The sequence below is a fragment of the Branchiostoma lanceolatum genome, chromosome 4 (genome assembly GCF_035083965.1).
Source record: "Branchiostoma lanceolatum isolate klBraLanc5 chromosome 4, klBraLanc5.hap2, whole genome shotgun sequence".
Lineage (NCBI taxonomy): Eukaryota > Metazoa > Chordata > Leptocardii > Amphioxiformes > Branchiostomatidae > Branchiostoma > Branchiostoma lanceolatum.
In genome coordinates, this window is record NC_089725.1 from 27,006,851 (window position 1) to 27,033,044 (window position 26,194).

Below are 26,194 nucleotides of genomic sequence, written 5' to 3' on the forward strand. Positions count from 1 at the left end.
ATCAAGGCTAGCTGTTTTTCAATGCTCAAGGATATTTGAGAAGGGTGAAAAAAATTCACTAAAAATGTGTTCTCTCTGACTGGTAGATTTGTTTATTTACTTCACCAGGGGAAACATCATCCAGCAGCATTTTTATGTAACGTTACCCTGGGGGGAAAAACTTCAGACATAAGCTATGTGTATCAACATCAAATGAAATTAACAATACAACATCACTGAAAAGAGCAACTACTCAGCAGCTTTAGTACTAAGATCAGCACAAAGCACCAATAGATCCACCAAGCAGAACTAAGCCTAGAAATTGGTTTTCCTCCTCTCTCCGTCCAACCAAAACAAGATAATTGCACCTCAGACATCCCTTCCTCACAAATAGACCTATTACTTGTAATTACCGGGTCGTCTGAAAAGCAGGCATTTCCATGCCGTCCAGTTTGTCTGGTCTTTCCTTCTTCTTTAACCGGGGATAAATAAGGATAATGGGTTATGATGCGCCACCCTATGTTAGTGTTATAATTGGTATGGTCCGTTGACCTATGATGTAACGAGGTCACGCCTCGTGTTCTCTGTTCGCCCCGCATGGTTCCCACGATGAGTGTTTAGTAAACCCCTTTGCTCCGTACTCTCGCGCTCCGTTGTGTCTTTGAGTCGTCGAGTCGCTGTTACATAGATGACGTGGTGGCACGCGGTGGGATCCAGAGCCCACAGAGCACCAACAAGTTTGGATACCGCGCAACCCTGTGAAAAAAAAACGCGTTGAAAGACGTCCGAAGAATGCAACCCTCAGCGAAGAAGGAGCAATGGCGGGGAAGGAAAACAACATCCGGGACCTGGCGTTCCAACAACAACAACTTCAACCAAAACCCCAGCCCTCAACAAGATCCTGACAGGCGCTGGAGAACCCAAGATCTCCCCCGCCGCCCGAAGAACCAAGAACCTAAAAAGGACAAGAAGATCTGCCCGATTTGTCAACAAGCGGGGCGGCAAGTTTTCGATCACTTCCTCAGTGCATGTCCGTACTTGCCCGATGAAGACAAAGAGAGTTGTACACGCCGCCACGTGGGCGCCCCTCCCCAGCAAGAATCCGGACGCGGAGTGAAAGCAAGCGCTTCTCCAAACCTTGAAGCCCTCCACAAGGGAGCGGCGGTCAAGATACTCCTAGATTCGGGGGCACAGTCGAGCATGATTCGTGCCGATGAAGCGCGGCGTTTGGGGCTGTACATTACTCCCAACAACACAGATCTTACTCCAATCCAAGCAGATGGGCGGCGAATCTCTCCAATAGGTGAGTGTACTACCACATTCTACAGAAGGAAACAACCGCTTCATTTCAACGCAATCGTGGTAGAAGACTTAGCTGATCCAATCATTGCAGGAATCACATTGTTACAAGTCAACAGTTTAATCATCAACTTTAGCAAACGAACAATTCATCTTCCTGATGGATCCATCTTTGATTATTCCACATCTACCACACAAGCCCATCCACGTATACATAGCATCTGGAACAGCAAAAATCGTATGCACCACAACCTAGCACACTCTAGAAGGGCAGCTAGCTGTTCCAGTGTTCAAGTTCAAGTGCCCAAGGTCATGCACCTGCTACATACCACTCCCGTAGTTAATGTTGTGACCAACCCTGCGGTGACTGAACAACAAACAAACACAAGGTCACTGGTCCACACCCTAGAGCACCTGTCACCTGCTGCAAAGGCTGACACACTACCGATGAAGGGAAAACACCTGTCACCATCAGCAGACGCTGACACACTACCGGTGAAGGAAAAGCACCTGTCACCATCAGCAGACGCTGACACACTACCGGTGAAGGAAAAACACCTGTCACCATCAGCAGACGCTAACACACTACCGGTGAAGGAAAAGCACCTGTCACCATCAGCAGACGCTGACACACTACTGGTGAAGGAAAAGCACCTGTCACCATCAGCAGACGCTGACACACTACCGGTGAAGGAAAAACACCTGTCACCATCAGCAGATGCTAACACACTACCGGTGAGGGAAAAACACCTGTCACCATCAGCAGATGCTAACACACTACCGGTGAAGGAAAAGCACCTGTCACCATCAGCAGACGCTGACACACTACCGGTGAAGGAAAAACACCTGTCACCATCAGCAGATGCTAACACACTACCGGTGAAGGAAAAGCACCTGTCACCATCAGCAGACGCTGACACACTACCGGTGAAGGAAAAGCACCTGTCATCAGTAACAGAAGCAGATACCCCACACGTGAAGGAAGACCACCTGTCGTTACCAGTAGAAGCTGATACACCTCACGTGACAGAGGAGCACCTGTCACTACCAGCAGAAGCTGATGCTCCACACGTGATGGAAGAACAGCTGTCATTACCAGCAGAAGCTGATACACCACATGTGACGGAGGAGAACCTGTCATTACCAGTAGAAGCTGAGACACCACACGTGACAGAAGAGCACCCTCCATCACCAGCAGAAGCTGATACACCATACGTGAAGGAAGTGCACCTGTCATTACCAGCAGAAGCTGAGACACCACACGTGACAGAAGAGCACCTGCCATCACTAGCAGAAGCTGACACACCACAAGTGAAAAAAGGGTACCTGTCATTATCAGTAGAAGAGGATACACCACACATGAAAGAACAACACCTGACTTTACTAGCAGACGCTGACACTGATACTTCACACGTGAAAGAAGTACACCTGACTTTGCTAGCAGAGGCTGACACTTCACATGTGAAAGAAGAATGCCTGACTTCACTAGCAGACGCTGATACTTCACACGTGAAAGAAGAACGCCGGACTTCACTAGCAGAGGCTGATACCTCACACGTGAAGGAAAAACACCTGACTTCACTAGCAGAGGCTGATACTTCACACCTGAAAGAAGAACACCTGACTTCAGCAGCAGAGGCTGATAGTTCACACGTGAAAGAGGAACACCTGACTTCAGCAGCAGACGCTGATAGTTCACACGTGAAAGAAGAACACCTGACTTCACCAGCAGAAGCTGATACATCACACGTGAAAGAAGAACACCTGACTTCACTAGCAGAGGCTAATACGTCACACGTGAAAGAAGAACACCTGACTTCAGCAGCAGAGGCTGATGCGTCACACGTGAAAGAAGGGACCCTGTCATCACCAGCAGAAGCTGATACGTCACACGTGAAAGAAGAACACCTGACTTCAGCAGCAGACGCTGATAGTTCACACGTGAAAGAAGAACACCTGACTTCAGCAGCAGACGCTGATACTTCACACGTGAAAGAAGAACACCTGACATCACCAGCAGAAGCTGACACCCCACGGGTGAAGAGACATCCCAGGATACCTTCAGCAGAAGCTGACACCCCACACGACACACCGCAGGTGAAGGAAGAATGCCAGAGCCCACCTGACCGTCTTCCTCCTGTTCCACCTGACCCTCCTCCACCAGTTCCTGACACCCCGGCAGTCCGGCCCCCACCGGAACCACCCCCATCTGTTCAACACCCACAGAACTTTATGCCATAACGAACTGAAAGTATAACAGGACAAGTCACACGCCTATCTCCTAAGTCAAAATAGAACAAAACATATACAGTTTCTACATTTGCAGCATATATACATCCAAAGGTACTAAATTGATTTGATTTGCAGTTTGACAGAGTTCATATTAACAGAAGAATCCTTAAGTTACATGTACGCGTAGTTACAAAGAAAGATAAGAAGGAATACATACAAGACCAGTAGCGAGTTATGGTATTACCTGTATTGAGAAAGATGTTACATTACCGACATTATGTTATGTTACCGTAGTTACAATAATTTTCCAGTTACTTATCGAAGAGAAGACAGAACAAGTCAAATCTAGATGCAGAAAGTTTCTTGTCAGCATATTTGTTTTATTTGTAGAGGAGTAGGCGGTGGGAAGTTTGTTTATTTTTGATAAGTATAACACCAGTCATTTTGGAAATATCCATTTTACAAACTGAAGAAGAAATATCTGAATCATGCTAACAGATATTTGTTAATGGAAGAACACTGATTCATTATTACAGTATTACAGAACTATTAATAGCATGTTACTAGGACCTATAACTGTTATTCTAGTTACAATTCTATTATGTATCTCTATTACTCAAGTTACTTTAGTTTACATTGGAAACGAGGGAAGAAGGAAATTTAGGACACTAAGAGAGAGAGAAAGAGGAAAAGAGATCACGCCACCCTATGTTAGTGTTATAATTGGTACGGTCCGTTGACCTATGATGTAACGAGGTCACGCCTCGTGTTCTCTGTTCGCCCCGCATGGTTCCCACGATGAGTGTTTAGTAAACCCCTTTGCTCCGTACTCTCGCGCTCCGTTGTGTCTTTGAGTCGTCGAGTCGCTGTTACATAGATGACGATGAGTTTACTTCAGTCACAAAGCTTGCTCAATATTTCTACCTTGTCGGCTTTTGTTCTTCACAGCTCTTTTTACAACAAACTGTTCAAGACGATTCAACTGAAGCTCAGTTTCTTCATGCACCACTTCTCATGTCACATCCTTCATTCTGCGGGTCAAAGGGCAAAAACTCAATATAGCAAAGATCAGTTTGTGTCAAAACAATTCTTTTGGTAGAAAAGATTGAGGCATCATACTGCTCTGGCTTACTCATGGGGTCTTGCGGTGCGGGAGGAAAGGAAGTTTTGGCTATATTCTTGCTACTTTTCCATCAAGTTGAGCAACAATGCTTTATCTTTGCAGTTGCAACAACTGCATGGGAGTGCAGTAATGCAGTACAAGACAGAGCACATTTGCGACGAGAGCTCAACACAAAAACGATGAACATTAAACCGACTTTAATATTTCACAATTTTCAGTAATAACTAAATGATTTTAAGAGATTTTTGATTGGCTGTTCAGTTGTGCCACCCTTATGTGACCCCTCTAACAAACATTATTATTTCTGGCAAATTGGTCTATACCATGCACACTAATTACCCCCATCCCAAACCATCAACAGGTGGAAACAAGTGAAAGGATCCCCGCTGTTCATCTCAGCACACCTGCGTCTCACCTGGTGGGAACAAGTCTGCATTGTCTTTACAATCGTAAACACTGCTAATTAGTTAGGACAGATGCAAAGCCCTCTGTTTTAAATATAGTCTAACATCATGTCAGCTTCAGTGGATAGTCAAAGGCAGGATGTGAACCCACAGGGCTTGTCCTCGGCTGACCCTGCTGCACTGATTACTTATAGATGGACGGATGTGATTGCCATGACAAAAACTATGTTGCTACATTTATGATTTGAGAGGTTCGAGTTGAAGTGCTGCCATTTTGCATCAATAGTTCAGTTAGTGTGTAAGGGAGCAAACATCTGTGTAAGGGTGTGAAGATTTGACATGTTCATAACTGCAAACCGGTACAAGGAAGACAATACAATGCAAAGGTTCATCTCAGCACACCTGTGTCTCACCTGGTAGGAACAAGTCTGCGTTGTCTATACAATCTTAAATATTGCTAATTAATAAGGACAGATGCAAAGCCCCCTGTTCTAGATATAGTCTAACATCATGTCACTGTCAGCTTCACTTGATAGTCACAGGTAGCAGTGTTCTCGCCATAATTTTTTTACAGCATAGGGGTCAGGTACAGAAGGCCAACTTTACGCGGCGCAAGCTACGAAGAAATTACCACAGAGTAGGGAGTCTGGCTTGTTCCCCGGAAAATTTTTGAATTCATAACCCAATGAGACACTATTTCCTGCATTTTGAGTGATAAATTTTGTGAAGTAAAGTTTTTCCTCTGTTACAGCCTCATTCTAAAGCCAAATATGAACTTATCATAAGATTTATGAAGGGTCACAAGGTTCTTTCCAGAAAGAAACACCCCTATGCTGGTTGAAACATAGCATAGGGGCCCAGACCACAGCATAGGGGGTCCAAATCACAGCATAGGGGGCCCCTATGCTGAAAAGGCCTGGCGAGAACACTGGGTAGGGTGTTTAGGCGACCCTTACGTGTATACGCCCTGACCCTGACCTCTCGATGTAGATACCATTATAGACCTTATTTTAAATCATTTGCATATACAATAGTTTTTATGTACATGTACTTAGAATACTGTCATGGCTCGTTATGCTGGCCAGGTCAAAATTCTATTGTAATGTCCTGTCTTTGTCAGCAGGGCTAGCCCTTTATAATAGCAAAAAGCTAGTTGGGCAGCCCTGACTGTGCGTGCTGAACAGCCAAACCAATAAATAAACTAAACTAAAGATGTTGTGATGATTACCTTTGCCAAGAAGCTTACATTTTTGGTAGTGTTTGTGGCTTTAACAGGAATGGATGCAATTGTGATATTTGGTATGTCGGTACCTGTCGACAAAACAAGGGATAAGTTTGATTATGCACCTCCCAGCAGCTTTCTGTTTTACTGCAGCAGAACTTCTGGCTTTGACATCTCATTTTGTGAAATTCATTGTACTGTCAGACCTGTACAAGTTACCTCCTGTACATGGCCAATGTGGCCACTTTTTAGTGGTCCATTTGATAATTTTTTGGATTGACACAACTTCACAAGCATTAAGAATCCTGCCTATGGTGACCACCTGTCCATATAGACCAGATTTTATTGGTCTCCAGAGTGGTCTTCTTGAGGCAGTTTTGACGGTACTTGTACAAAGGGAGTTCCTTGCACAAACTATGGCATGAACAAAACAACCCACAGGCGTGTCCTCGGCTGACCCTGCTGCACTGATTACTTATAAATGGACGGATGTGATTGCCATGACATAGATTTGGCAGCTGCATGTATGATTTGTGAGGTTTGAGTTGAAGTGCTGCCACTTTGCAGTTCAGTAAGTGTGCAACGGTTAGGGTGTAAGGGAGTGAACATCTGACAAGTTCATAACTGCAGACTGGTACCAGGAAAACAGTACAATGCAAAGATGGAGGTTAGACACCCAGCTACATAACTATACAAAGTAACTCAGCAAACTTGATAAGATCTCCAACAGTCAGATGTTTCAGACAGCATCTGCTGTCTTTCACCATTCTATTAGAGACATTTTCTGTTTGATTTATTTTGCATGATGTAATACAATAAAAGTTAAGAGCTTCTATTGTATTGCTCTTATCGTTGCTTCATATTGCTCTATACAACTCAAAATCTTTGATTAACCTTTATCACACAGAAGTAGCTGTTTGGCTACCAATTCTCTATTGGTTATAGGGTTAGGCTGGAAGCAGGGAAAAATGAATAAGACAACAGCAACATCAGAAAATCCATCTCCAAGGATGACCTTACCTGGTTGACCTGGTACCACTCTCCGTCCCCCTGCTGCACGAAGACAACGTACACAGTGGAGGGATGCGCAGGTGGGTCCATCCCTGCATCTTCAGCAGACCAGGACACACGGACAGATTCTGAGGTACTGCGATAAGCCGTCACCACAAAATTGGGGTCTTCTGGAACTGGAGTTGGGAGAGAAATCTGATCTTAGGCCACACCAATATGATTCCTTGGTTCTTGGAATTGGAAAAATAAATGCTGAACAGAGGAATCGAGTCCGAGGGCAAAGTCTGTACCTTGGTACACACATCTAAAGGGAGTGAATGTACATGTAATCACAGTAAAGTTTTCTTGACGGCCCTCTGTTTTCAGTATGTCCTCTTGCTAAACAAAAACGTACAAGAACTAAGGGAATAAATTGGTATGGCGTTATCTGAAAGTGCCGTTGTCATAAATACACATTATGGAAGTATACATTTGCCTCATGGTCATTTGGTTGAAGAAACTGAGGCATCTTCAGCTTACACAGCAAGTGTCTGTGGTGTTGACTATTTTGCAATTGGACACAAGGACTAATACTAATAGCGCCACCTGTCAGAAGTTAACAGAACTACATGGAACCATATGACCAACTCAACCAAACATAGTCCATTCTCTCAGCTCAGAGACACCTCAAATTGCAGATAGAATTGCATTTCTTGGTGACTTATCTAGGTACAATAATTGTGAAGAAAACTGTAAGACTTACCAGTGCCATTTCCAACTGGAATGCACTGTACAGCTCCTGAACAGTTGGACACAACCTAAAAAAAAGCATGCAAAGTCACAAACAAACATACATGTATCAGATGACTGTCCTGGGTATCACCAAGATGGCTGGAGGCAGAGGGAGGTCTTGAAGGACTGTTTTGCCATCAGGTAAATTGTCATCAAAGGCCTGAAACTACGAACCTAAGGAGGTTCAATCACACATAGAAGGATTGTTCTTTATTGTCCACAATAAAGTGACACACAAAATGTGGGAGAAGGTTTCTGAAAGCAGATAACGAGATGGCAATGATGAAAGTGACATGCTTCCTCCTCCATACAGACTGCCGTACTCTTAGAGTCTTATTTTATCCAAAGATATACATGTTGTATCCTCCCCACACCTTTCAGTATATAAAAGCACATCTCCGTTTCTATTCTGTAACCTTTGGGCCTCACAGGGCCACTACATTTTACGAATCACCCGATTGGCCATTGACCCTGTCATTGTCTTACTGTATGTTCATTCGTTCGTTCGTTCAGACCCTTGAAGTACAGTCAAACCTGCCCAAGGCGACCACCCGGGGGACTGAGCAAAAACGGTCGCAATGGACAAGTGGTCGCCATGAAGAGGATTCCACTCACAACATGTTTTCAGGTCGAGGTGTTCAAATACAGTGTACTACGTAGATGGATGGAAAATTATGTGATTTTAGACAGTATGACCCCCACCAGGTTCAATTCTCATAGACAAAAAGATCCTGCAAAAATTACATTTTCCGTTATCGTTGTAATGTTTGTATATCGTTAACGTTACATCCTGTACAAATTTTCGTCATAATTTTGACTGCAAAACAATGTTTGCCTCGATGATCTCTCAGCGCCCTCCCGCACATACAATCGAAGTTTTAAGGCCTACGATAAATCCCTTGAAGACACCTGCAGACCCCAGCCTTTTTTGGGCGCCGACCGCTGGATAAAAGGGGCAAAAGGTTTTCGATCTGACAACTGAAGATGAACACGGAACGGTGTGATTTTGTCGCGCCGCGCCACACCGCCAAGCTCTGTGCGACCGCATCGAAAGGTAAGTCAGTGCACGGCAGAACGCAAAGCGTCCAATAAAATGCATAACGTTAAAGGTTTGTGAGATTCATGGAAATAAAAAGAAAATAAGAATATTGATTTTCATCAATAACGAGAGTATTTTAAATGTTCATACACAGAAGCGTCGTGTTTTACAAAGGTCAGTGGTACGCCAATCTGGGCCCTGCCAAAACCAAGATGGCGTCGGGACCAAGAAACAACATGTTTCGCCCGATGTTTTGCCCGCCGCGAAGTTATTTTTCGGCGGAATTTAGTAAGATACAGACACATTTTTGTTGAAAATACAAGAAATGGCTAGTAATTTCTGTGATATCTGACTTTTTGACGCAATGCACTACGTAATCGTTTTGAAAATTGAGTTTAAACCGAACCGAGCTTGCGGTAAACTTTGAGATTACAATGAGCACACCAACATCGATATTAAAGTATTCACAAACATTTGTATTTACAATGTTTATAGTGGGAACATTTTATTAAATCACTTCATGGAGGAATCGATGCTATTCCATATATTTTTGTCCGTCAAGGTCTTAGAATCATTTCCGCCAAATCTGACAGCAAAATGTTCCGATTGGAAATGAGGCGGCCGCCATGGGCAGGGATTGTGCTCTTTGCGGTCCCAATTCGTGGCGGTCGCAGTCGCGTTGGACGGGTGGTCGCCTTGGGCAAGCAGCTTAAAGCTTGTGCCTATGGGGAAAATTTTCGGGACCAAGAAAAAGCGGTCGCCGTGGCCAGGTGGTCGCGTTGAAGAGGTGGTCGCCAAGGCAGGTTTGACTGTACCTAGTGGGACATAGGGCAGCAAGTTTCCTTGCTGTTTCTGTAGCTTGGTATATTTTACAGGGAGGGTGTTGCTAGCCCTTCCCCTTCATATACCTACTGTATGTCCACCCTTAAAGTCATCAGTCGTCAGTCTGGGACACCATCAACATAACGTGGAGTTTACAAGGCACAGTAAACTTGTCCTAATTGCTGTGTAACAACAGTCCATGTCTGGGGCAGCTTGACATGATGGGAGCTCTCCCACAGGATATTCTGCTTACATAAAGTTACAACAACACACTTCCCCTCTTCCTGACCACTTCTTAGTCAGAGATCGGTCAACGTATACAGGGACATCAATTCCAGCGATGGAGGACTGCTTATATACAGAATACATGTTTCTGTCACTTTGTATGTGCTACTTCCATATACAGGAAGTCCAAATGCCAATCACTCATACATGCATGTAGGATTAAAAGGTTCTGTCCAACCAAGGACATTATATAATGTCCTTGGTCCAACATTTGTCAATCATCATTTTTTTCTACCATCATGAAACTTGTAGCTCTGTCAGTGTGATATCTGAAACACTGAAATGTGTTGCCTAAGTTGACCAAGTTCATCTACATTTGAACCCATTGAGCTACGTAGTTTTTTTCAGCAATGCTCTTCATGTCAGACCATCTACCAAGGCAACTGTAATGGCCTAATATGTTTACAATTGACCACCCAGACATCACCAGACTTCTACAGTGTTGTTATGACCAGACGATAGACTAGTGGCTAGAGGCAAGGAAGTTGGACGGTATTTTCACATGGACATTGTTATTTTCCACCTACATGCTAATGGTCAGTCTCTGGAAATTAATTTCCTGGTCATTTCCAAAGTTTTTTTGTGGACCACACAGCACACAGTAGACAATGTGCAAACAGTGGTGTGAGCAAGTCGCCACTCACATCCTCTTGATCCTGACATTGTTAGCCTGGAGTCCAACCTTCTTAGCCAAGAGGCGGGGAGTGGAGCTTGGCCGTTGCAGACTAAAGCTAGGAAGGCTGGACTCCAGGCTAGACATTGTAGAGAAGGCGAGACCACACAAAAGCTGCTACTCTGACATCATTGCTCAACTTTACTGAATACATTTGTGGTTAGCTTCCACATTACTTTGGTAGTCTGATGTGTTACACAGTTAGCTGGCTAAGGCAAGACTGATTTAATTCCTTGGTTAACGGGTTTTTATTTCCCCCCCCAAAAAAATAAAAAAATAAAAAAATTCATGATTTTCATGATTTCTTTTTTCAAATTTTTTGTTTGTTGGGAAATAAAAATCCGTTAACCAAGAAATTAAATTGGTATGGACTAAGCCATTTTAAATCATTTTGCATTAACACATTGGTCCAGATTTTGTGAGAACAAATATCAAAGTGAACATGAAGATATTCAGGAAGGTAACCAGGCTAACAAACCACAATACTTTCTCTCACTGTGGTCTCCTTGACAAACTGACATCTTAAAAGGGCTAACATTTATAGTGAGTAAACATACACATAAAAAAAACATAATATCAAACATGAAAGCCATAGCCATACTTACACAGTCATCTGTAACCAATGTGACGTCATCACAGTCAGCAGGGCAGTCTAAGGTCTGAAACAAGGGGGGATGTTTTTCAGAATATTGATCAAATCAATGAGGATAAAAATTAACAAAATTATTGTGTAGCAGTACATTTACATACATGTAACGTTACTCTCCAAGCAGAGGTTAGTGGAGAAGATCGTGACCTTTTTATCCTCTGCCCCATTTTTCGTCCGCCATCTCCACTAACTGGCGGACGAAAAACGGGGCAGAGGATAAAAAGGTACTTGGAGAGTACTTTTACATGCATAAAAAGGAACTTTTTATGAACTAACATCATTGAAATCCCATCAATTTGATCAAAACACAACATAAAACTGATTGAAGCGACAGTAACAGTAAGTACTGAAGGACTTCAACATCAAAGGATTGTCTGAAGCATCTACAAAACACACATCACCTAATTCATCACAAATGGAATTCTGTAAAAAGTGGGCTGCTTACATATCAATTGATACATAATTCATAGGAAAATAATACCCCCTCGTGGAGTTTAGGAGTCCATTACAAACCAAATTTTGGGCCCTAATATTGCTTTGGTTACCTTTAATATTATGTACTAACTCCCCCAGCTTGTTGTGATCATCACGAACAATTCTTTGTATCCAAAGAATTTTAAATATCTAATGCTATTAGGATGTGACATGGAAAAGAATATTCCTTCCCTGTCTCACATTTCATGAACTAATTCCTCAATACTCACACACTTTAAATTTACCAAGGGAAATCTTAATCCTCAGGATTACACGCAGGTTAAGGCTTGATTGTATGGTTCCCACACCTGGCTGAATCATATACCATGCATGCAAATAGTTGATTTCTTTGTATTCTGTGCCATCAACTTGGACCCAAGTAAAAGTTGGGTCTCCCCTTGCTTATATTTCCTACATTTGGATAACAACAGTCCTGCACTTCTGTCAATATCACATACCTCTTTTCAAGGACTGACCGATGGGGTCAAGGGAACAAACGACCTTGAGAGAAAGGTGCAGACAGGCACTTAAAAAAAAAGATGCTCTGAACCCGAGATAGTTTCAGATTCCTTGGTATGAGATTTTGCATCAAAACATGAGTTCTCAAAAGAAATTTTGTCTCTGGAAACCTCTGATAACATTTTATGACAGTGACATAATGACTAGTTTTGTTCTCAAGTGAGGCACGAGAGATTCGGATGCAGGAACACAGTTTCTTCTTAACATGACAAAAGCCTTGGTTCTGTGAGTAAATGGAATTCTCAAGTAAGGATGACCAATACAATGGTCTCTTGCAACAGCTTGTGCCAAGCCCATTGCAGGCAACTTTCCACATGTTTCCGAACAAACATCAAGGAAGTTTTAAAGAGAAGGACAAATAAGGAATAGTGATGGACACAATACCCTCCTTGTCCACAATGCTTTTAATCATTTCATAAAAGAATACATGAGGAGAACCTTTTCCCACATTCTTGTGGAACAAAAGCTCATTACAATGTATTTCTGCTAATCCTGCTAGAAACACCATCGAATAACATTGTCCTTACTCAAGTCCTATACTTGAAAAAACACTGGCTATCACGACTTAACTTGTTCACCGAGGATTCCAACACCAAAGGCCAACAGGGAGCCACTACATTTGTTCAGTGCTTCTCATAGAAGTCCAGGGACATAAAGGCCAAATGACACTGATGAATGGTAGGTAAGTTCTCAGAAATGTTGCTTGTGCATTTTCAACATTATATCAAGCCCTCAAGGGTTGCTTAGTGCTACAAGATGGTCCATTCCCAAGGACAGAGGGCAGGACCTTTCTATCTCAAAGTCTTAAAAGTTCAAATACTCTTGTCAATATGAGAAGGGAAGTTACATCATGGGTGGGAAATACCGTTCACCATGGTTGTCATGAATGTGAAGAAAGGGCAGCAAGGTTTGCGGTCTGCATCCTAAGAATGGCTTTAGAACTGGTTCCCCTCATGGCCTCCATTGTCAAACAATGGAGCTCACACAGGCAGCAACTCTTTTCGGTTTTGCTGGTCAAAACACATAAAATTGACATAAAGAATCTATTTTGTTCGGTCAGAATCATAAAATTGGGTCTTTTTTTTCCTTGTAAACTTCTTGTTAACAGTTTGGATTTTGGGTTTCATTTTACATTGACAAATCATTTTTTATGAATGAATGAAAGGTCTGTTTTTCTTTCCTTTCAAGTGCACCTGTGTACTTATCATCTAATAGAAAGCACCACATCAAGTACCATCATAAGATTGCACTTACTGTATATCTTGTTCAAAGTTACACTCATTTTTAATTGATCACAAAGAGAAAGTGGTACATAAATCATTGATGAATCAATTACAGTAGAAAGTACAACACTTCTTAGTACAGGTGAGATTCTCAATAGGTGTGAAAGGCTCACCTGTTGCAAGTCTGTCCCACAAAGAGTTCTGCACTGTGCCTTACACACTGCCCTGCCCAGCAGCGACAAGGGCACACAGTCCACCATCGTCCATCCCAGCATCCCAGCAACCGCAACAAGCACGCAAAACTTCTCACCGAGCACCACCATTCTCAGAACCTTGTCTCCAAAAGGCAGACTTCCTTGTGTGTTGGGGACAGCCGTGAAGGCCAAACTTCTGTCGTCAACTGTTGCCAATAAACTCACTTGACTCGAGAATGACTGTTGTATGCTCTGGCCTTTCAGATGGGAAAATATTTGCATGAGGTATTGGAGGCCCTAATGCATTCAGGAAGTATGCAAGGTAGCCCAGAAAATTAATGCGAATGACTTGAACGAATGCCTCGCATGTGTGACAAATCAGAGCTTATTTTCCCATCTGAAAGGCCAGAGCATACAACAGTCATTCTCGAGTCAAGTGAGTTTATTGGCAACAGTTGACGACAGAAGTTTGGCCTTCACGGCTGTCCCCAACAGCCGAACAGGAAGTGTTTTAAGCCAAATGAAAAGTTGTGAAAAGAACTGATTGTGACTGTACTCACCCAACCACACTTGTGGGTGGGCTCCCTCAGATTAGCTGTGAGGTTGGGTAGAGCTGCTTTGAAGGTTATTTTCTTTACATTTCAGGGGGCAGTGGACCTACATGTACATGTAACAAGGTCCGGACCCGTTAGAGTGTTCAGTTTATAGTGGTGCTTGAACCCCATTGTTACAATTGCATCGATTAATACTAAATACACGACTCACAGATAGTAACTGGACTGGTTTGGCTCTGAGTTCATATATTGCTAAGATTGGGCTTGTTGTTCGTCATGACTAATAGAACTATCCACCAGAAAACTTTTTGTTATGCAAAAAACAGTAAAGGAAATCACTAATATTCATTGAATTACACAAGCAGATTATTTTACTTGTCATAAACTTCAAAGTAAAGTCAAGGAAGTGATCAAATCCCTTTGAAAAAAGTTCTTTATGTGATTGAAAGATTTATTTACTAATATGATTTACGTAAGAAAGTTGCACTGATTTTGTGTGATATACAGTGATTACCACTCATCAGTTACATTTTAATCAACCAGGCTAGGATGAATGTGTATTGCATATCTATGGTGACTTACTGTCTTTCCAGTAGCATTAAATTACATCCTTTTAGGATTATATTCCACAAGAAAACATTTAGTCTTATGCAGCTTAATGACATGTGAAGAAAAGTAATCAAAGTGTCCCTTACAAGTAAATCTATTGGAAGATATGTTTATCTTTGTATATGATATTCTTCATTGTAAAAATATTTGTTCATTGTAAATTGCACTGTCCCTAGTAGAGTACTCTAGCCTATGCTCTTCATAGTTACATTTTAGACCTTTTAGAGTCTTAATTTACCACACAGTTGGGCACTATATTTAGTCCCACAGCATACGGCAACTATCATTACGACAGATAGTTCACATGATCATTATGACACTCTGATGTATGCTCATTATGATACCTCTAGTCCTTCCAGAGTCAAATTTTTCTTAATATTATTTTTCTACCAGTGTTATGACCTTGCAACACTTTCAGAGACCTTGTCTTTTGACATGACACCATTTTTTTACAGGGCTTGGTGTCTTTTGACATTACAGTGCTCAGTAAGGTGACCTAAGTTTGAGTCCCATAAAAGGAATGAGCTAGTTGGCCACAGTTTGGTTCAGCGTAACAAGTGTACAGTTTGGTCTGGTCTCACTAAACAGAGCAGGTCAGTTTACTACAAATGGTGTACTCTCCTATTAGTACTGTACCAACACTGGATCCAAGTAATCGTTAATTACACCTCCTTGAACATTCTTTCGTCATATAGATTATATCTTTTCATGATTGCACTTACAAACAGTACCATATCTTAAACCAGAAGAAAGTAATAAAATAATGATGCCCTCTTCACAGTTTGGACTGTTGCTTGGTTGGACCATGGCGGAGGCTGGACTGGTAGTAGCTCTCATGGACCACCAAGGAAGGGGTGATGTCAGACACACGCCCACAGCCTTCAGACACAGACAACAACACACTATACAAACATGTACATATAACTCAAACTACTTCTCCTCTTAATAATAATATGCACCATCCATGAAGATTATTAAAATCAGATTACCACTCTTTCTTAGTAAGTGAATTTAAGGTCAAGTGCATACAGGTACTTATCCTTTGCACAGTTGAGCAGTTTTCCTTGCATTGTGATCATTGACCTTGATTTATTTGCAGTATAATTTAGTTTGTACCTCACGGAAGGTTCAGAATAAGATGAGTTTGCATATTAAAACAAAACTTTCTTTCATGTACAGATTAATAACAAAACAATCACATCATTCTGCATTTAGGTTAGTAAAACTGGAACAACAATAACCATTTCAAAACTAATAAGAAGTGGGAACACAGAGATTTTACTAACCTGACAATGCCATGGCAAGACTGAATTCTTCCTTCAGCATTTGAAGTACATCCTGCACACCTTCTTGCCCCTTCAAGAAACAAGCACAAAGGTGTGAAATCACATCACAAGACTGGAGACTAAACTAAAACTGGCCTAGCAAAGCAAAATGAACTCAAGTTGTGATTAGGACTGCTTAATATTAAGTTAGAATGGAAAAACCTTGTCTTGTAAACAGTTATAATATAATACAACCTCAACTCACAGATAGGAGAAAAATGATGGCATTATTACCTTGTATGCCAGACCCCAGAGAACAGGCCTGCCCACAAACACACACCTCGCACCCAGTGCGAGGGCCTTGAGCACATCAGTTCCAGTTCTGACACCACCATCCAGGTACACTTCAACCTGTCCATTCAAGGCTGAAACCACTTCGGGCATCTATCTGGAATGGAAAAGAAATTCAACATTTATGACAACCAACAAAGACAAGGACTGGGTAGAACACTTGACTATATTCATACTGACTATGTTGGTGGTTTAATAAAGTAGATAAGATTATTGATAAAACAAGACTTAGTAGCAGGCACCTACAGTCTAAGAAGTTAGGATTTGGAGCTGATAAAGTACAAAATTGAACCATGTAGCAATGGAAATTTTTGGGACATTGGAACTGAAAGGTAAGCTTGGTGATGTGAATTTGAATAATCATGGATGAGGAGAAAGAAAGTGAGGAAGGGAAAGAAGGACAATTCTCACTGTAGCAGGAACTCCATCCAGTTGCCTTGCCCCATGGTTGGAGACCAGGATCCCATCTACACCGTGTTCAACAGCTTCCCGGGCAACTTCAGCTGAAGAGACAAGAAATGACTGTAAGTAACAGCAATCTGCAACACTGCAGCTAAGAAACTGTAGTACAACTGTTACACTAATACTTTTATGCAACATGCTGGTATGAGATCAACCACACTTGATTTGGCTGCCAGCATCTCCGGTGGCTGTAAAAGGAGATAACCGATGTGTATATCTTCTTCAAACAAACTCAAAGCATAAAGCTTCAGATAAAGCCTAATGCTTTTTTTATTGTTGATAGTGTAATGCAGCTTTGCTGAGACTCGATTCTATAGTCAAGCACACTGTTTCCCCCCTACTCATCTTATAAGTGTTGGGTTCTTTTACATGCAGAGGTATGATACCTAAAACTTACACCTGATGCTCCCCCAACCATGGGGCTGCCGGCTTAACATCATCATCCAAATGGACAAATGCACTAGGCAGTGTTCTCGCCAGGCCTTTTCAGCATAGGGGCCCCCGATACTGTGATCTGGACCCCCGATGCTGTGTTCTGACCCCGATGCTGTGTTTCAATGAGCATAGGGGTGTTTCTTTCTGGGAAGAACCTTCAGAAATCTTATAAAAAGTTCTTATTTGGCTTTAGAATGAGTCTGTGACAGAGGAAAAGCTTAAATTTATCCATCAAAATGCAGTAAATAGTGTTTTATTTGGTTATGAATTTCAAGCTTTTGTGCGGGAAGATGCCAGACTCCCAACCGTTATCATGGCTTTGGCACTCCGCGAGTAACTTGCGCCGCGCAAAGTTGGCATTCCGTACCTGACCCCTACACTGTGAAAAAATCCTGGTGAGAACACTGGCTATGTCACCAAACCTACCAGTGAGAACTCCTTTGAGAATGATGGGCAGCTTGGTGACACTCCTGAGCCAGTCGACGTGCTCCCAGCTGAGACTGGGGTCGATCAGGGACGCCACGTACGCCGCCAGTCCGGAGTCGCTGTCGCTCTGCACACCTGAGGATCGAACATCGCCTTCAGAGAAGTTTGCAAGCCTGAAATCGCATTAAATATTACCTTCCCTCATTTAAAAAAAATCATTATCATATGATGAAATACAAGCAATTGAAATACAGTCAAACCTGTCTGTAGTTACCACTTGAGGGACTTTTCACAGTAGACAGGCGGTTGAGGGTATTATATTTCTAGTGATCACTATGACACACCAAGTGACAATGATTCCCCATATGATGATTCACTTGGTTCAATGGGAAATCATATAAGGGACCAAAAAGTGGTTGGGATGGCCAGGTGGTCCTTATTGATAGGTGGTCACTTATGCAGGTTTCATTGTATATGTAGAAGCATTATCATTGCAAATTTTCAGTATTGTCTACATCTTAGCATAAAAAGAAAAGAAAAGATCTTTCATTCCCTACTCACCTGAGATGCTCTGGAAGTTTGAACTTGTATCCTCCAGACGTTTTCCCAGGATGGGTGTATCTACAGTGAGGAAGATGGCTTTGTACCCAGCCCGCTCGGCTCTCTGCACCAGGTTCCTGGTCACCTAAGGAGGCAAGGTGGTCCTGCGGTTAGGGTTGTTAAATTACAATCTAAGGGGTCTGACTAAATCCCTAGCAGGCCCCAATGTTGTGGCATTGAGAAAGACACTTTACACCTATTTCCCTACTCTATTCAGGTGAAAATAAATATCTACATGTAGCCTTGGCTGAGAACATCTTAAATGAGACGTAAGGCCGGAGACCTTTTGTTTTAGTAAAGCCACACCTCCAGCATGTTTAAGAACCCACCACACTTATCAAAAAGAGTAGGGGGTCCATCCCAACTAGTGTGGATCAAACCTTACAAATTACAGTGTAGGCTAATGCAGCTTGTACGTACTGTACAAAACTGGAGGAAAGAAAAAAGAAAGAAACAAGCAAACAAACAAACAATAAATCAAATCAACAAACCGCCCTGTCCTTGTACACATACAGCTGGAACCACCTCAGCCCAGCTGGCGCAGCCTCAGCCACCTCCTCGATGGTGGACGTGGCCCAGGAGCTCAGGATCATCCCAGTGTTCATGGACGCAGCAGCTGAGGACAAATTTTCAAGGTCTCTTAAAAAGACATCCCAGGAAGCTCCCACCACAAACTTGTCACACGGCAAATGCGTGCTCTGTCTTGCATTGTTGTTTCAACTTAACTTAAAACATGGCAAATGCCCTCTTTTCCAAGTTCCCTCAAACACTTAAATCAATTTACAGTATATTTTACATTTTACAGTATATGCCGTATGAGGTACATTTTGTATGTAATTGCAGGATACTAGTAAGTCCTTTTCTGTAAGCCGTATGAGAAACACAGGCGGCGTGGTCATCCTTCATTGACTCTCAAGAAGGTGATCGAGGAGGATGCTGGTCTACAGGATGATGAATTTCTGTTAAGAGACTTGTGTTGTGGAGAAATTTGTGTCACCTCATGGAGGATGAGCTCAACTGGAGACAGTATATAATTTGTACGAGGACAAATCATGTAAAATTGTATTGTAACCAGTAACATTACAGATTGAGATTCAGTTTTATTCCTGTTTCCCTGACCTGGATGTCTGATTTTCACAAATGCAGTTACCTGCTAGTAGCACATACCTCTGGCACTTGCCACTTCTCCGTCTGGATGGGCCATCCGCTGCATGGCCGTGGGAGCCAAGGCGACGGGGAAGTCCAGCAGCTCACCCAACACTGTTGTTGTTGTGTCTCTCCTGGACACATCTCTCAGGAACCGAGGCCTCAGACGATACCTGGAAAATCAACATCGATGTCTTTTATTAGTGGTGCACAGTAACATAGTACTGAGTAGGCAATTCCAAGGCCTCAGTATGATCAACCTTGGTAGGATCAAAGAGGTGTCTAAATAAATGGCGGACAAGTCAAGCGCCGGTGGGGATTGCGTATATAATTTCTTCGCACGACGGTACAAAGTCGCATCCATACGTGATGAATATTGCCGTGCAATGTAATAAGGCATATTCAACTAATGATGTAGAGAGATAACCAAAAACAGTGAATTTTGTTTTATGTACCAGTTACAATACGTCCCTTTAAGATATGGTCCCAGAGAGTGCCTGTGTAATTTTGTTGTTGGTGGCGTGTACAAATCTTGTACACGCTATTTGTACACGCCACCAACAACAAAATTACATGGGCATTCTCTTGGACCATATCTCAAACCTACTAGTAGGTTATTCAATGTTATAAAATTTAAACGTTTCCAGATAATATGTGTAGTACACCCTTGTCTTCGATTTAAAGATTAAAATAAAGGCAACTTGAAAAAATGTCACATAAATCCTTCCACCTGGGAAACAGTTTCACACAACAGAACGTCTTGGAGTGGAGGCAACAATGCCACATGGGGGTCAGGACTTTCGAGGCGAGGCGTGTTGCCCATGCGAAACATTCCTGTATTCCTCCGAGTGGGCACCCTAAAGGAGTCCGTGGCCCAAAAAATTAACGGCTGCATGAACGTGTGTTTATATCGGTGGGAAATTCCCTTTTAGCCAGCCCGACTGATCATGTAGATATTTATTTTCACCTGAATAGAGTAGGGAAATAGGTGTAAAGTGTCTTTCTCAATGCCACAACATTGGGGCCTGCTAGGGATTTAGTCAGACCCCTTAGATTGTAATTTAACAACCCTAACCGCAGGACCACCTTGCCTCCTTAGGTGACCAGGAACCTGGTGCAGAGAGCCGAGCGGGCTGGGTACAAAGCCATCTTCCTCACTGTAGATACACCCATCCTGGGAAAACGTCTGGAGGATACAAGTTCAAACTTCCAGAGCATCTCAGGTGAGTAGGGAATGAAAGATCTTTTCTTTTCTTTTTATGCTAAGATGTAGACAATACTGAAAATTTGCAATGATAATGCTTCTACATATACAATGAAACCTGCATAAGTGACCACCTATCAATAAGGACCACCTGGCCATCCCAACCACTTTTTGGTCCCTTATATGATTTCCCATTGAACCAAGTGAATCATCATATGGGGAATCATTGTCACTTGGTGTGTCATAGTGATCACTAGAAATATAATACCCTCAACCGCCTGTCTACTGTGAAAAGTCCCTCAAGTGGTAACTACAGACAGGTTTGACTGTATTTCAATTGCTTGTATTTCATCATATGATAATGATTTTTTTTAAATGAGGGAAGGTAATATTTAATGCGATTTCAGGCTTGCAAACTTCTCTGAAGGCGATGTTCGATCCTCAGGTGTGCAGAGCGACAGCGACTCCGGACTGGCGGCGTACGTGGCGTCCCTGATCGACCCCAGTCTCAGCTGGGAGCACGTCGACTGGCTCAGGAGTGTCACCAAGCTGCCCATCATTCTCAAAGGAGTTCTCACTGGTAGGTTTGGTGACATAGCCAGTGTTCTCACCAGGATTTTTTCACAGTGTAGGGGTCAGGTACGGAATGCCAACTTTGCGCGGCGCAAGTTACTCGCGGAGTGCCAAAGCCATGATAACGGTTGGGAGTCTGGCATCTTCCCGCACAAAAGCTTGAAATTCATAACCAAATAAAACACTATTTACTGCATTTTGATGGATAAATTTAAGCTTTTCCTCTGTCACAGACTCATTCTAAAGCCAAATAAGAACTTTTTATAAGATTTCTGAAGGTTCTTCCCAGAAAGAAACACCCCTATGCTCATTGAAACACAGCATCGGGGTCAGAACACAGCATCGGGGGTCCAGATCACAGTATCGGGGGCCCCTATGCTGAAAAGGCCTGGCGAGAACACTGCCTAGTGCATTTGTCCATTTGGATGATGATGTTAAGCCGGCAGCCCCATGGTTGGGGGAGCATCAGGTGTAAGTTTTAGGTATCATACCTCTGCATGTAAAAGAACCCAACACTTATAAGATGAGTAGGGGGGAAACAGTGTGCTTGACTATAGAATCGAGTCTCAGCAAAGCTGCATTACACTATCAACAATAAAAAAAGCATTAGGCTTTATCTGAAGCTTTATGCTTTGAGTTTGTTTGAAGAAGATATACACATCGGTTATCTCCTTTTACAGCCACCGGAGATGCTGGCAGCCAAATCAAGTGTGGTTGATCTCATACCAGCATGTTGCATAAAAGTATTAGTGTAACAGTTGTACTACAGTTTCTTAGCTGCAGTGTTGCAGATTGCTGTTACTTACAGTCATTTCTTGTCTCTTCAGCTGAAGTTGCCCGGGAAGCTGTTGAACACGGTGTAGATGGGATCCTGGTCTCCAACCATGGGGCAAGGCAACTGGATGGAGTTCCTGCTACAGTGAGAATTGTCCTTCTTTCCCTTCCTCACTTTCTTTCTCCTCATCCATGATTATTCAAATTCACATCACCAAGCTTACCTTTCAGTTCCAATGTCCCAAAAATTTCCATTGCTACATGGTTCAATTTTGTACTTTATCAGCTCCAAATCCTAACTTCTTAGACTGTAGGTGCCTGCTACTAAGTCTTGTTTTATCAATAATCTTATCTACTTTATTAAACCACCAACATAGTCAGTATGAATATAGTCAAGTGTTCTACCCAGTCCTTGTCTTTGTTGGTTGTCATAAATGTTGAATTTCTTTTCCATTCCAGATAGATGCCCGAAGTGGTTTCAGCCTTGAATGGACAGGTTGAAGTGTACCTGGATGGTGGTGTCAGAACTGGAACTGATGTGCTCAAGGCCCTCGCACTGGGTGCGAGGTGTGTGTTTGTGGGCAGGCCTGTTCTCTGGGGTCTGGCATACAAGGTAATAATGCCATCATTTTTCTCCTATCTGTGAGTTGAGGTTGTATTATATTATAACTGTTTACAAGACAAGGTTTTTCCATTCTAACTTAATATTAAGCAGTCCTAATCACAACTTGAGTTCATTTTGCTTTGCTAGGCCAGTTTTAGTTTAGTCTCCAGTCTTGTGATGTGATTTCACACCTTTGTGCTTGTTTCTTGAAGGGGCAAGAAGGTGTGCAGGATGTACTTCAAATGCTGAAGGAAGAATTCAGTCTTGCCATGGCATTGTCAGGTTAGTAAAATCTCTGTGTTCCCACTTCTTATTAGTTTTGAAATGGTTATTGTTGTTCCAGTTTTACTAACCTAAATGCAGAATGATGTGATTGTTTTGTTATTAATCTGTACATGAAAGAAAGTTTTGTTTTAATATGCAAACTCATCTTATTCTGAACCTTCCGTGAGGTACAAACTAAATTATACTGCAAATAAATCAAGGTCAATGATCACAATGCAAGGAAAACTGCTCAACTGTGCAAAGGATAAGTACCTGTATGCACTTGACCTTAAATTCACTTACTAAGAAAGAGTGGTAATCTGATTTTAATAATCTTCATGGATGGTGCATATTATTATTAAGAGGAGAAGTAGTTTGAGTTATATGTACATGTTTGTATAGTGTGTTGTTGTCTGTGTCTGAAGGCTGTGGGCGTGTGTCTGACATCACCCCTTCCTTGGTGGTCCATGAGAGCTACTACCAGTCCAGCCTCCGCCATGGTCCAACCAAGCAACAGTCCAAACTGTGAAGAGGGCATCATTATTTTATTACTTTCTTCTGGTTTAAGATATGGTACTGTTTGTAAGTGCAATCATGAAAAGATATAATCTATATGACGAAAGAATGTTCAAGGAGGTGTAATTAACGATTACTTGGATCCAGTGTTGGTACAGTACTAATAGGAGAGTACACCATTTGTAGTAAACTGACCTGCTCTGTTTAGTGAGACCAGACCAAACTGTACACTTGTTACGCTGAACCAAACTGTGGCCAACTAGCTCATTCCTTTTATGGGACTCAAACTTAGGTCACCTTACTGAGCACTGTAATGTCAAAAGACACCAAGCCCTGTAAAAAAATGGTGTCATGTCAAAAGACAAGGTCTCTGAAAGTGTTGCAAGGTCATAACACTGGTAGAAAAATAATATTAAGAAAAATTTGACTCTGGAAGGACTAGAGGTATCATAATGAGCATACACCAGAGTGTCATAATGATCATGTGAACTATCTGTCGTAATTATAGTTGCCGTATGCTGTGGGACTAAATATAGTGCCCAACTGTGTGGTAAATTAAGACTCTAAAAGGTCTAAAATGTAACTATGAAGAGCATAGGCTAGAGTACTCTACTAGGGACAGTGCAATTTACAATGAACAAATATTTTTACAATGAAGAATATCATATACAAAGATAAACATATCTTCCAATAGATTTACTTGTAAGGGACACTTTGATTACTTTTCTTCACATGTCATTAAGCTGCATAAGACTAAATGTTTTCTTGTGGAATATAATCCTAAAAGGATGTAATTTAATGCTACTGGAAAGACAGTAAGTCACCATAGATATGCCATACACATTCATCCTAGCCTGGTTGATTAAAATGTAACTGATGAGTGGTAATCACTGTATATCACACAAAATCAGTGCAACTTTCTTACGTAAATCATATTAGTAAATAAATCTTTCAATCACATAAAGAACTTTTTTCAAAGGGATTTGATCACTTCCTTGACTTTACTTTGAAGTTTATGACAAGTAAAATAATCTGCTTGTGTAATTCAATGAATATTAGTGATTTCCTTTACTGTTTTTTGCATAACAAAAAGTTTTCTGGTGGATAGTTCTATTAGTCATGACGAACAACAAGCCCAATCTTAGCAATATATGAACTCAGAGCCAAACCAGTCCAGTTACTATCTGTGAGTCGTGTATTTAGTATTAATCGATGCAATTGTAACAATGGGGTTCAAGCACCACTATAAACTGAACACTCTAACGGGTCCGGACCTTGTTACATGTACATGTAGGTCCACTGCCCCCTGAAATGTAAAGAAAATAACCTTCAAAGCAGCTCTACCCAACCTCACAGCTAATCTGAGGGAGCCCACCCACAAGTGTGGTTGGGTGAGTAATGTCACAACTTTTCACAACTTTTCATTTGGCTTAAAACACTTCCTGTTCGGCTGTTGGGGACAGCCGTGAAGGCCAAACTTCTGTCGTCAACTGTTGCCAATAAACTCACTTGACTCGAGAATGACTGTTGTATGCTCTGGCCTTTCAGATGGGAAAATAAGCTCTGATTTGTCACACATGCGAGGCATTCGTTCAAGTCATTCGCATTAATTTTCTGGGCTACCTTGCATACTTCCTGAATGCATTAGGGCCTCCAATACCTCATGCAAATATTTTCCCAGGAAAATAGGGGTAACTGCCATTGAGTTTCATTCGGGATTGCGAAACTGGGATTCTATGGCCTGGTAATTCCTCTGGCATATTAGGCTAAATTCTGTTGCAAAATGTATATTTTTCAGCAGGTCAAAGAGTCTGATAGAAACTATGAAAGCTCCCCGGCCCACTGTATGAAGAGCTGTCATCAGCCAGGTGGGAATAGCTTACATCCTGGAGGTGCAACCCATGGGGGCAGCGGTGAGAGACGGCTGTCCAATTAGCAGGGTCCCAGGATTTCCCACAAGTTGTGGCATTATGTAGATTAGAGTGTTTAGAGATCCAGGGGGAAAGCTGTTAATCTTGAACCTGGCTAAGAGTGACAGAAATGCTTTGATCTCTTTGGAGGGGCAGTCCGTTTCATCGTTAAAGCGGTTGATGTTTATGTGCTTCAATATTGTAGTGGTTGATATTCTACGTCAGAACTATACGGGAAGAGTTGACCCTGCATGCCCCCCCCCCCCCCTTGTCCCACCTACACTTAGGAGACCTACACAGACAGAGCTTAGGAATGCGGAGGCACCGTGGAAGTCATTGAAGAAAGAACCGTGGCTAAAAGACACTAGAAACAAATATTTCACAGCTTTGCGTGACTACAAAAAACTCATCAAACAGCGTAAACGGAAGTACAATTCCGACCTTCTGGTAAAATTGGAAGAATTTAACAAAAACAATCCAAAGGAATTTTGGTCACTTTTAAAGTATTTGGACAGAGAAGTAAATGGAAAACACAAGTCAAACACTTGCGATCCCAATATTACGTCAGAAGAATGGATACAA

At 42.1% G+C, this 26,194-nt stretch overlaps 1 protein-coding gene and 1 pseudogene across 1 annotated transcript; one reads left to right on the top strand and one right to left on the bottom strand.

Annotated features, from left to right (window-relative positions):
* Window positions 1-19,948, bottom strand: part of LOC136432002 (uncharacterized) — a 61,596-nt pseudogene extending 41,648 nt beyond the window's left edge.
* Window positions 19,949-20,551: 603 nt separating this feature from the next.
* Window positions 20,552-24,755, top strand: LOC136432003 (2-Hydroxyacid oxidase 1-like). The gene is given in 8 exon segments (XM_066423015.1): window positions 20,552-20,557; window positions 20,867-20,960; window positions 20,963-20,990; window positions 21,379-21,551; window positions 22,372-22,472; window positions 22,782-22,931; window positions 23,135-23,204; window positions 23,612-24,755. Coding segments are annotated over 8 exon segments (726 nt in total). The 3' UTR covers window positions 23,716-24,755.
* The last annotated feature ends 1,439 nt before the right edge of the window (window positions 24,756-26,194 follow it).